At 49.5% G+C, this 11,451-nt stretch overlaps 2 protein-coding genes across 2 annotated transcripts in view; one reads left to right on the top strand and one right to left on the bottom strand.

The window, feature by feature from the left end:
* Positions 1 to 11,451, bottom strand: part of LOC106747730 (ELAV-like protein 3) — a 51,789-nt gene that overhangs the window by 39,257 nt on the left and 1,081 nt on the right. The window lies entirely within an intron of this gene.
* LOC106747732 (cytosolic carboxypeptidase 6) lies at positions 1,936 to 11,267 on the top strand. Its single transcript, XM_014625588.1, has 7 exons — positions 1,936 to 2,147; positions 5,692 to 6,056; positions 7,157 to 7,590; positions 8,175 to 8,378; positions 8,549 to 8,772; positions 9,629 to 9,824; positions 10,240 to 11,267. Exons 1-7 carry the CDS (start codon positions 2,132 to 2,134, stop codon positions 10,571 to 10,573), a joined length of 1,773 nt encoding a protein of 590 aa, XP_014481074.1. The 5' UTR covers positions 1,936 to 2,131; the 3' UTR covers positions 10,574 to 11,267.

The following is an 11,451-nucleotide window of genomic DNA, read 5'->3' as shown; positions in this document are numbered from 1 at the left end:
GAGGGGGGGGGTCTTTCGAATATCGATCTCCCACGTTCTCTCCCAGTCATTCACTCTCTCTCCGTGCAGTTCCACGTCCCTCTCGCCGCCCTGTTTCGCGCATCCCCGTACTCCCAGGAACTGTGGAAGGGGTGTGAGATAGGGAAGAGGGGGGCGTCGAAGGGGGAGGAGGGGGTTTTACCCGGAGGTCCCAGCCAAAGCCCGGGGGAGGAGGACATTCACCAGGGAACGCGCCATCACCAACCACCACCACCACCATCTCCGCTAACATCACCATCGTCGTCGTCACCACCACCATTAACCGACATCCAGAAAAATGTCCTCCGAGAAATTGGTTTACCGGATCCTCTGCGGCACCGTATTCGCGCGGAATTATTCCGCCACCCCCTCCCTCCTCCCTCTCCACAGCGGTGCATCTAATTCGCGCGTTCTCCCTTTGGAAATTCGTTACGAACAGCCACGGCGCGCGCTTCGCGGTTTTCACAGCTGTCCATATTCGCAAAGGGAACGAGATTGAAATGGGCGAAGCGCGGATCTCGGCGTCGTGGATGCCACGCGGATAATTTCAGGCGAGAATAAATCTCATCTGCCTAACTAAACTTATCCGCCGAGACACGCCGCACGTTCGATCGCGTATCCGCTCTTCCGCGACCCTCCTTGCTCGCGAGCGTCGATTTAAAAGCGCGTCCCCTCCCGACGTTTCGCGCTACGGGACACGCTAATCGTGAAATAGTAATCGTCCTGCTCCGAACGGAGACCCACTCGCGAAGACCTATTTCTCCCGTAATGACCCGATACAATTCCCCGCGCACCCTCAAGCTTATACAAATCGGCCATCGTGGTAAATCATCATTACTCGCACGATCATTCCCCGGTCCCTCTCTTAAAATTCGAGAGGCGAGTAATACCCGGCCGAACACCGCCGGCGCCATACGTCTTAATCTACTTGATCTACTCGAAGCCGAAATTCGTCGCCGTGGAACCTATGAAGCAAGCAAACGAGCGGAGCGAGCGAACGGCCTCATCTCGTTCGTCAAATTATTCGCGAAAATGCCCCGCCGCCGCAACGAGTGCGCCGTTATCCTCCACCCTCGTCTCCAACCACCCCTTTCCGCCATTGCCCATCCCGGATCATCGCCCCCCCCCCCTCTGCCGGAACCGGGAGTCTGCGATAGGTGTGCGAGCACACCTTACGCCCGTGCTGCTGCACACGCGTCGAACGGGGTGTGCACGAATGCCCGGGCATGAGAGCCTGCACACGTACCGTGTTGAGGGGATGACGGCCAAAGCACGAAGGCAGAGAGAGAGAGAGAGAGAGAGAGAGATAGCTCCGCCGATGTGCGCCTTTGTGACGATCGAATTTCGTGCACGCGAATTACGTGTTCAATCATCCACCCACCTAGCCCCTGCTAGCCTAGCCGTCCTATCCATTCTCGTCCGGGTATTACATAAGCTCGCCGAGCCGTGGGGGAGGACGAACGATCCAGGAAGCTAGGTGGGATCGGAAATAACAGGGATCGGCTTGTAATTAGCATCTGATCCGATCTCGACGGGCAAAGTCGTTTTGATCCTCAGCGTTAAGACGGCCCGATCGGATGCGAGGGGCTGTCGTCGAGGAGAGCGTGGAAGAGCGATCGCTCCTGATATCGCAAATTTATCTTTATTGCCTGGATATCGTGCGATAGTCCCGTCGTTACAATGACGGAGTGCAATTCCTGTTTTTCACGAGGGTCGCTTAAGAAAACAATAACATAGTCGATCGTCTCTGTAAACGCGCGAATCGATTGCTTTCGCCACCCGTTCGACGCGACATCGCGATACCGTTTTCTTAACTTGCGGAGGTATAAATTATACGATGAATACGTATATATATAACAATATCTATTCTTGATTTAAGACTATTTTTGTTTCTGTGCGACCTGGCCTCACCGACGGTCCTCGTCTACTCTTATTTATCCGTTCGCGTTCCGTCGTGCAGATGCTTGCACGCTGCTTGCAGCGAGGTATATATCGATTCAACGGAACCAAGGAAACCGGGATGGACTGACTCGACTGGCGGTGTCGCGCAGTCTACGTGGCCGCGGCCGTTGTGGTCCGAGTGAAGTCCTCCGGGTTGAAGTCCAGCCGAGACATGTCCGAAGACACCGGTACGTACTCGTGTGTGCTCGTCGATACGCCGTCGTCGTCATCGTCGTGGTAATCGTCGTCGTCTTCGAGCCGGCCCGTACCGCGTTCGTGACTGCACGCGCTATCAGCGATCTGTCCGCGCGATCACGCGGGACGTGTCCGTGTATACCGTTTCCCCGATGGATCTCGCTCGCTCGCGATCCGTCGGATCGATCGGATCTAGCCCCGTCGAGGGGGTCACGCGAGGATCATCACGCGCTCGCCGATTGCACCTTGACATTTTCCCCATCTCTCGCGCCGACCCGAAAACTCGCGGCAAGCCCGGCAGCAGCGACGTCACGTGGAGGCGAGACGCTTCCACACGCTTGTCAATCAGCTTGGAATCGCGCTGCCGGCTTCGGAGACGCGTTAATTGACGCTTTTTTCGAGTCGCACGCGAGAGCGGCCGAAAGTTTCCCCCGCGGCTTGAAAGTTTCGTTAATCAATCGAACGCGCCTCGCCAAGTGTACGTATGTGTGCGCGAGTTGTCCCGATAGGAGGGATAGTTGCACGCGGCTGAATTTACGCGAGCTCCTTCCTCCTCGTCGCTTAGTTTTCTCCGCATTCGCGAGCTCATCGATTCGCGCCACCGGCGATCGCTGGCTGGAAATCGCAGGCTGAATTCTAATCGCGAATGATCGATGATGTATCTCTCTTTCTCTGTCGAGTCTCTCATTTCGTAATTTGCGTGCATAATTACTCGCGGCGTGAATTAAACATCGCGCCTTGTGTATTGCCGGGAAAAAAGTAATTTATATTTCAGACATTCTCGCGCGCTGATGAACGCAGGAGGCGTTTTATCGATTTTGCAAACTCGTGACTACGCGACGACTCCGCAGCGATAATTAAGAGAGAGAAAGAGAGAAGGAGAGAGAGTGGCCGTACGAAAAATTGTCCTCGTTATTTTCTACCGGCGTAGAACAGAAATTGTCACGGAGATTCAACGCGAGCTCGTCGATGCGTATTATTACGACCGTCCTCTCTCTCTCTCTCTCTCTTTCTTTCTGCTCGTCTCCTCAGTGCCTTTGCCCGTCGCTCTTCCAGTTTTTTCCACGAGCTTCCTCTTTTTGCCGCTTTTAATTGCGCTTCCTGTCTATCCTCCCTGCCATTACTACCGGATTCCCCGTTCGTTCCCAATTTCGCGACACCGTTTCTTCGTAAACACGCCAGCACGCGCGGTGATCGTTCACTCTGGCAAATTAAAAAAACATTCAATCCCCCGAGAGAACGTTGCATCGCGGCGGATCGAAAGTAGTTCATCGATAGTTTGCGCAAATATTTCGGACGAAAACGATCTCAGCGTATCACAGGCGTTCAATTCAAATCTCGCGAAATTTTACGGCTGAAATGACGCTTAATTATCTCAAAGAATTCTACCTAACTTTTCGTCTCAGTTTTCAACGAATATTTTTCAACTACACGAACGTGTAGTTGAAACATTTTCAATTAAAATAAAGCTTCCCCTATCCGAGAAGAATCTTTCGAGCCCACGCGGAAAAGAAATTTTAGTCCTATCTTATAAACCAAGAATAGATATTCTCATATACAAGGATATCGTAATCTTCTTAGGAAACTTTTAATCATGATTTGATTGAATTTATATCGATGCAAGTACTACTTCAATTCAATTCAAGGCTAAGAATCTTCTAAGAAGATGATAATATTCTTGCTTGTATATGAGAACACTTATTCTTGACTTAGGACTAATGTTTTTTTTTTCCGTGCGTCGTGGCACCCGAGTCCTTGGGAAAGTTGATATCCACTTGCGCTAATGACCCATCGCCGGTGAGTCTACAAATTGAAACCGCAAAGTGTAACGAACGAAACTTGCGCCGGTTACCTCGTACGTGGCGCTACGCGAAGCATTACTATCCAACGGATATATATAAAGATCTCGACGTTTCCCCACGACACGCGTATGCGTGCGTAGGCCCTTTTATTTCCGTGTTTTGAATCATTGACGACCCGGCCATACGTATCTTGACGCAAACTCGGTATAAGTCACCCTGTCCGGTGGCTATAGCGCCGTAAGTCATCAGGTGCGACATTTGCGTCGTCGAGCACGCGCGTTGGAAATAGATATCGAGTGATCTCGATTTAGATCGGGTAACGATTGCCGTCGAACGGACTGTGTTTCTATGATAAAGGGCGCCGGCAACCTGAGCGCTGAAATTGCGCCCCATATTTAGAAATCGAGTCGCGAAATACCACGAGGCTCCTTCATGTTTCCCCGTTTATCTGGTCGCACGAAACCATGATTTTCTCTGCCCCTACCCGTATCCGCTCGCAAAAATATCGCTCACGCAGAGCAGCGCGTAATCCGGCCAATTCGGAAGAGCCCATCCGACGTTGTATACGACGTGATAACGGCGAGTGTACACGTGTAATCGACGGCCGCCGCCGCCGCTAACGGCCGCGCCGGAATATATCGCGGCCGGTATCTTTTATATCTGCGGTTAATCGACCTTCGAGAGAGCAAAGCGACAAAGCGTGCAGCTCTATCCATTACATTCATCCCCCGGCTGAGCCGTGACTTCGTATTAACCCATAAAACTATCGCGTCTCCCGCCAGGCACCCGCTGGTATCACCGGCGCACCCCTAATCTCAGCATCTGCTAATCGAATCTATCAGAATCGTGCCGACCGCCGATTTCTCGCCCCGCCCCCGCGAATCTCGTGACGGCCAACGAGTTCCTGGTTAGAAGACCGGTGTGTATGTGTGTATGGGAACGGTCCTTCCGGTGTGTGCGGGGGCGAAACTCGCGGCTGTCGAAAGATATCTCACGTACGAGATCGTCGACGCCTGGCAGCCACGCGAGAGGTTAGCCCCCGATTAGCGATCCGATTCCCATTCCTCGCACGGAACCGCTCGAGGAATCACGAAATCACCGCTGCCAAGGGATACCACGAAGGCGGACGTGTATGAGAACGCGCGGGGGACGGCGCGTACCGCTCTTATCACGTAGGCGGTGTTAACACCTACCGTTCGGAGCGGGCAGAGGTAGGTGTTGGATACCCGGGGTATCAACGGTGCCGTCAGTCCCGCGTCGTATCTTCCGCCCGATAGGTCACAGTCGTCGTCGTTTGCTCTATGGTCGTTCACGTTGATCGCCCGCGAGGCCCCGCCGTTTCCCGATAGCGCCGGACCGCGTCTATCGCCGGCACGATAGATCGTTCCGAGTCATTTAAAGAGAGAATCATGGCCTTCTCGTGCGAGGGACGCGACCCCCTGGAGCACACCAGTCTTTACCAGCGCGCCGGTCAGACATTCTCGCTGTTCCACGCGTGTCGTAAAAAAAAGAAAAAAGGGAAAAGAGAGAATTCGCGAGGGAAAGTCCTCCGCGAGTCTTCTCGCTCTTACGATCGCGCACGCTCGATTTTTTCACGAGTAGCGATAGAATGATACTCGTCCACCACCTTGTCCACGTTCTCTATTCTCTCGTTCGACGTTCGATATTTCGTCGCACCACCCGGGATTATATTTATTTGCCCGTTTAATCGCATCGTCGGCGCGCTGTTTTGCAGAGAGCGAAGACAGCGATGCCGAGGGCGGCCTGGGCAATGTGAACAAGATGGTGATGCGACCGCCGGGCCACAGCGGCAAAGCCAAGAAGGGCCATATCTGCTTCGACGCGACCTTCGAGACGGGAAATCTCGGCCGGGTGGATTTGATCTCTGAGTTCGAGTACGATCTCTTCATCAGGCCCGACACCTGCGGCCCCCGGCTGCGCATGTGGTTCAACTTCACCGTGGACAACGTTAAGGCGGATCAGCGGGTGATATTCAACATCGTGAATATCTCGAAGAGCGCGAACCTCTTCCGGCAAGGAATGACGCCGCTGGTGAAGAGCAGCAGCAGACCGAAGTGGCAGCGGATACCGCGAGAGCAGGTGAGAACTTTCTTTTGAAGAGCGTCGAGATAATTACGACGACGTTTCGGTGTTCACGTTTCTTTAAAGTAGTTGTGACGCAGAATGCCGTATTTTTAACGGCACATCAAGGGGATCGTTCATAAATCTAGTATTTATCAAGCAAAATCACGCTTCTATACATTTATTTCACTACCTAAATAATAAATGTTGATTTGAAACATAATATTACAAATACGAAAATATTACTATTTTTTATTTTTCTTATTAATGCTATTTTTATGCATTAGATTTTCTAATAGAGATGCACAGATAACAAAAAGAGGCACATAGGTAATTAACCCTTTGCACTCCGCTGTCGCCGTAGCGGCGACATGGTTGTTTTGCTGCCTCGGCACTTTAAGAAATTTTAAGTCCTAAAATTTATGTTTTTCTTTTATAATATAAGTTAGAATATGTTTTGTTATAAAATAGCTAAGAAATAAAAATTTTGTTTTATTGAAACGACTCTATTTTTCTTCTACATCATAGGTATGTACTTGGAACTAATAGCCTCTATGCATTACTAGGCTGGAGTGCAAAGGGTTAAATATGTATATGTATTTCGAGAATTCGAGACGTTATGACGTATTTTAGTTTTAATAAGATCCTTTATAATATTATGTGACGTAATTAGAAAAACGTCAATTTTAATCAACTGTCTGATTGATTATGCGAATCAAATTCCTAAATCCGTCGCGCGATTGGCACAGAAATGCCCCGATATTTACGTCAGCGATTGCAATCTCGAGAAATTGTGTCAGAACGCGAATTTCCGATATCCAATTACTCCATCGGTTACTATCGGCAGTCTTCTAAATTAGAATTATCGGCGCCGCGAATCGCGACTGACGATTATCGTCGCTGCTTGCGCGGCCGATTGTCGTCGTAAATTCAGCCAATCATCGACTAAAGCGTAATCCTCAGGAGAATATATTATTTATTACTATCCGTAGAAATTCGAAAATTTTCACGCTCGTTTGCGCGCTCACTGTACACGTCATTAAAAAAAAAAAAAAAATGAAACTCGAGAATCATCCGATTAAGACACGCTAACACGATTTACTCCCGGAGATTTGCAGGTATTCTACTACAGATCGGCGCAACATCAGAATCACTACGTGCTGAGCTGCGCGTTCGCGTTCGACCGCGAGGACGACGTCTATCAGTTCGCGCTGACTTATCCGTACTCGTACACCCGCTACTTGGGACACTTAGACAATCTTTGCGGCAGACCGCTATACACGAAGCGGGAAACGCTGGCCGAGTCGATCCAGAAGAGGAATGTAGAGCTCGTAACTATAACCTCCGACCTCGAAGACACGGAGCGACCTAGAAAAGTGGTCGTTGTCCTCGCTAGAGTTCACCCGGGCGAGTCGCCGTCTTCCTTCGTGTGTCAGGGCTTGATGGATTTCTTGGTCAGCGCGCATCCTATAGCTCAGGTACTCCGGGAGTATGTGATCTTTAAGATAGTGCCGATGCTCAACCCGGATGGCGTCTTTCTCGGGAATTACAGGTGAGGATGTCTCTCTCTCTCTCTCTCTCTCTCTCTTTCTCAAGGTAGCCAAAGACGCTGGCAAATTCGCGGACAACTTTCGCCTTGAAAATTGTTCATATACGTAAAAGTTTACTTACCTGTCGATTTTAAGACTTTTATATAATTATGTACATTTTTAATAATTCTGTGCATATATATACATATATATGTATTTTTTCATCGGTATATTATTTTTTTCATCCGTAGATAATTCTTATAATCGTCGAGTTCTAACCGCAATTTCTTTCAATAGGTCAACATATGAAAATTCTTCGTTTCATTATTCTCATATAGAAAAGCAATCGCTAACCCAATTAGTACTGTGTCTCATTTTCAGAATTATTACAAATATACATAGTTATATAAAACTCTTCAAACCGACAGGCAAGCTCGTCGGAAGTCTTTGTGTGTATAAACAACTTTTGAGTGACGCGTTATTTTCGCTCTAGTTGACGGGCGAAATTAAAAATCGATGAGGAACTTAACCTCGCGTCCGATTCACGCGATCAGGTCATCATTCGCGAAGAACGTATGATTATTCCGCGATAATTTCGAACGTAAAGATCCACGGTGATGGGCTTGGACCTGAACCGATCGTGGAACTGCATCTCCGAATGGATTCACCCCGCCCTGCTGGCTACGAGATCGCTGCTGAAATCTCTCGATAAAAACTCGCAAACACCCTTGGATTGTGTGTTGGACCTGCATGCGCATACCAACGCGACAGGTGTTTTCGTTTACGGGAGCACGTACGAGGATGTCTACAGGTAATCCTAACTCTTTTTCGGCCACGTAACGTTAAACGCCCGTTGACGCGTGAAAACGAGTCACGTCCCTTCAAGACGAAGGGAAAAGGAAAAGTCGCTGCCATGACCTTCGTAAACTAACCGTAAACCCACGTGTAATCCAACCTGACTGACGGCTGCCAGCCTCTCAGGTATGAGAGACACATTGTCCTGCCGAAATTGTTGGCTCAACACGCGGAGGACTACGAGCTGGGGAACACTATGTACAATCAGGACCATAACAAAGCCGGGACAGCGCGTCGTTATCTGTGCTCCATTCTGAAGGAGCACGTTAACTGCTACAGCATCGAGGTTTCTATGTATGGTTACAGCAAGAAGGGGATGCCCGGCATAATGCCGTATACGGAGGAAAGCTGTATCCTTCGCGCGAGCCACACGACAAGAGACACGTCGAAGCGATCGCGAATTAATGTAAATGCGAAATGTAGTCTTTCTTTCTATCTTCTAGTCGGGCCGTATTATCAATCTCAGTGGAAATTAAACCTCGCGGGTGTCCATCTACGAGGCAGTAAATTCGTGTCTAACGCCGCTACCAGCCAGTAACATAACGTTCACTTCTCCTAATGGCTTAACAACGTCTAGATAAATAAGTTAGCTAATGGTTAAACAAAAAGAAACTGCAGTTACCGAATGAAAAATCATAAGTAATCGCTAGGCAGTAACGTAATATTCATTTGTGCTTTTTTAAGATTTTTAATAATGGAACAATCGTATCCTCAATTTTTTTAATTTGCCACCTCATCTTTAAATGCTTGTGCCGGCTGCATTATAGCTAGATTATATATTTCTGAATAGACAGCGCCATCTGCTCTGTCATATTTTATATGCAATGGCTATAGACAACGGCTAAACCACAAAACCGAATCTATATGTTTTAATGAATAATCAGCCAGTAAGAAACTGGAATAACGAGCTAGAGAATTTAATCTACACTGTGAAAAAAGTTACTTAGAAATTTATTTCCGGGATATAAAGCTTTTATTTCACAGAAATCAACCTTACATCCCACAAGTAAATTTTTAAGTACTTTTTTCCCCAGTGTAGTCTGTACTAACTGGTTCCTACAGAAGAAAACATCGAAGTGCTAGAATTCAAGTAAATAATTACTCCAATACCCCTTGGCAAATTTTTACCTGTGATTTGCACGCGCATTTTATCGGCCGACGCTGAATTCGAGAGATTCAAGCCTTGACCATCAGACCCGATCGCAGATTACAGGCTGGGTCGTAATCTGGCTCGCGTCTTCATGGAGTATTACAAACTCACCGGGCTTATCCCGTCTGGGCTGCCGGATCAGCCGTCGAACAGGCGGACACGTCAATCCCGACAGAGACATCGTCTTCCAAGGGTGCCCCGACCGAGAACAGTCAGGACTCCGGCGACTTTGCACCTCGCCAGCATTTACGAGTAATTATCTCGAACCTTCTCACGCGTAAATATGATATCGGTCGCTCACCTCGCAGAGTTATCGCTATAATCATGATTCCTGATCACAGCAGGAACGAAAGAAGAACTTCGTTTGCTCGAATATCAAATATTTCATCAACGCGTTTTATCAGAGTCTCTCCTGTCGCGGAGAAGGGATGAAATTCGCCGGTCCGAAGAAGAGCGATAACTCTCCGGAGGAGGGCTTTCCGGGCGGGAGGTTCCTCGCGGTTAAATCGCGACCAGCCGAGAGATGTGCGAGAAGGGGTGGAAAATGCAGCGCACGCCCGTACGTTTAGCTCGCACCCGAAATAGACCGTTCGCTCGCGCTGCACGTTATTTGTCGGCGTAACTACAGTCGTTACTACAGTCGGCTAATCTCGGGCCGAATCGTCAGGTACTTCCGGGAGGAGGCTGCTGAGCCGCTCCCGAGCGCGCGTTACCGATCGATGAGCGGCACGCGGATGGGCCAACCCGGAACCGGAATCGCGAGTGAAACTGGAGCGACGGGCGTCGGCGGGTGCAGGAGCCGGAGCTACAGGTTCCGGAGTCCCGGGGCACCGCTCGACAGGGTGCAAGCCCTGACGACGGGACGACCCGCCGCCACCGTCGCCACCGAGCCACGGCTCACCATTATCGATTTCAATCAGCTGACGCGGGGCGGTTTGGAGCTCGCGACCAGCAGGAACAGAGCGACGGTACCTCGCAGGAACGTCAAGTCGCGCAGATAACGATCATCCCGCCTCGGATTTCCTTCTCGACGCGGGGTTCCGCGCACAGACGTAACCCCGGAGGTCGGACCTCGCGCGGCCACGCGATATGCTGTCTCCGTTGCGCAACAAGACGGGGACGGGGGGGTTGCTTTCGGTGCTGCACCGGTGCTGCGCTCTTATCTATCGCGCTGGAGGAGCTTCCGCGAGATAAGAATATCGACGAGCGGCCGGTGGCGGAACGCGAATCAATCCTCACGTTTGGTCAAGGAAGTAACCGTCGCGTCGACCGACAACGGAGGGAGGGAACTCTTCTGAGGAGAAGAGAAAGAGATACGCTTCGGGGAGATTGTGGCGAACCGCGGACGCTAAATATGCGCGTTAGTGATAAGCTTTCGTGTTTTTGCCTTTCGCTGAGAATAACGTCGGCTCCAGGGATGTCGATGATAACGGGACACGCATTATTTTTCGCATTGTCGAACGTTGACTCTCTCTTCCTCTCTCTCTCTCTTTCACGCGAACGCATCTTGACGACCTTACGCTACCTTTGACACTTTACTCGTGACAATAAATGATTTCCCCGGTTCCCATAGCTTATATAAAGCGACACGATATCGCATATCTTGCTGTATATTACGTACATTTTCATGATATTCTTGTTACATTTCTCATAGTCGTTTATGATACCGTTGCAAGAGATGATAGCTACGTTACGCTATTACTTCTACGTTAAGATATAAATATGTTAACAGTGGTAAAATAAATGTATTATCAAATGAAACATGGACAAATATTAATACACATGCTTTCACATTATCACAATACCCGTTCCCGAATCGCAGCTGGAGCTTCATGCGTAGTTGCTTTGTGAAACTCGCATGAACCGAGATATACAGTTG

Source organism: Dinoponera quadriceps, unplaced genomic scaffold (assembly GCF_001313825.1).
Source record: "Dinoponera quadriceps isolate SergipeBrazil2010 unplaced genomic scaffold, ASM131382v1 scaffold1395, whole genome shotgun sequence".
NCBI classification, from domain to species: Eukaryota; Metazoa; Arthropoda; class Insecta; order Hymenoptera; family Formicidae; genus Dinoponera; species Dinoponera quadriceps.
The sequence above is the reverse complement of the archived record's forward strand: the minus strand, read 5'-3'. Positions and strand labels throughout refer to the sequence as shown.

Excerpts from the sequence above, each read along its gene's own strand:
- LOC106747732 (XM_014625588.1), top strand. Across the intron at positions 7,591-8,174 it reads GTCTTTCTCGGGAATTACAG|ATCCACGGTGATGGGCTTGG; the intron begins GTGAGGATGTCT and ends TCGAACGTAAAG. Across the intron at positions 9,825-10,239 it reads CACCTCGCCAGCATTTACGA|GTACTTCCGGGAGGAGGCTG; the intron begins GTAATTATCTCG and ends CCGAATCGTCAG.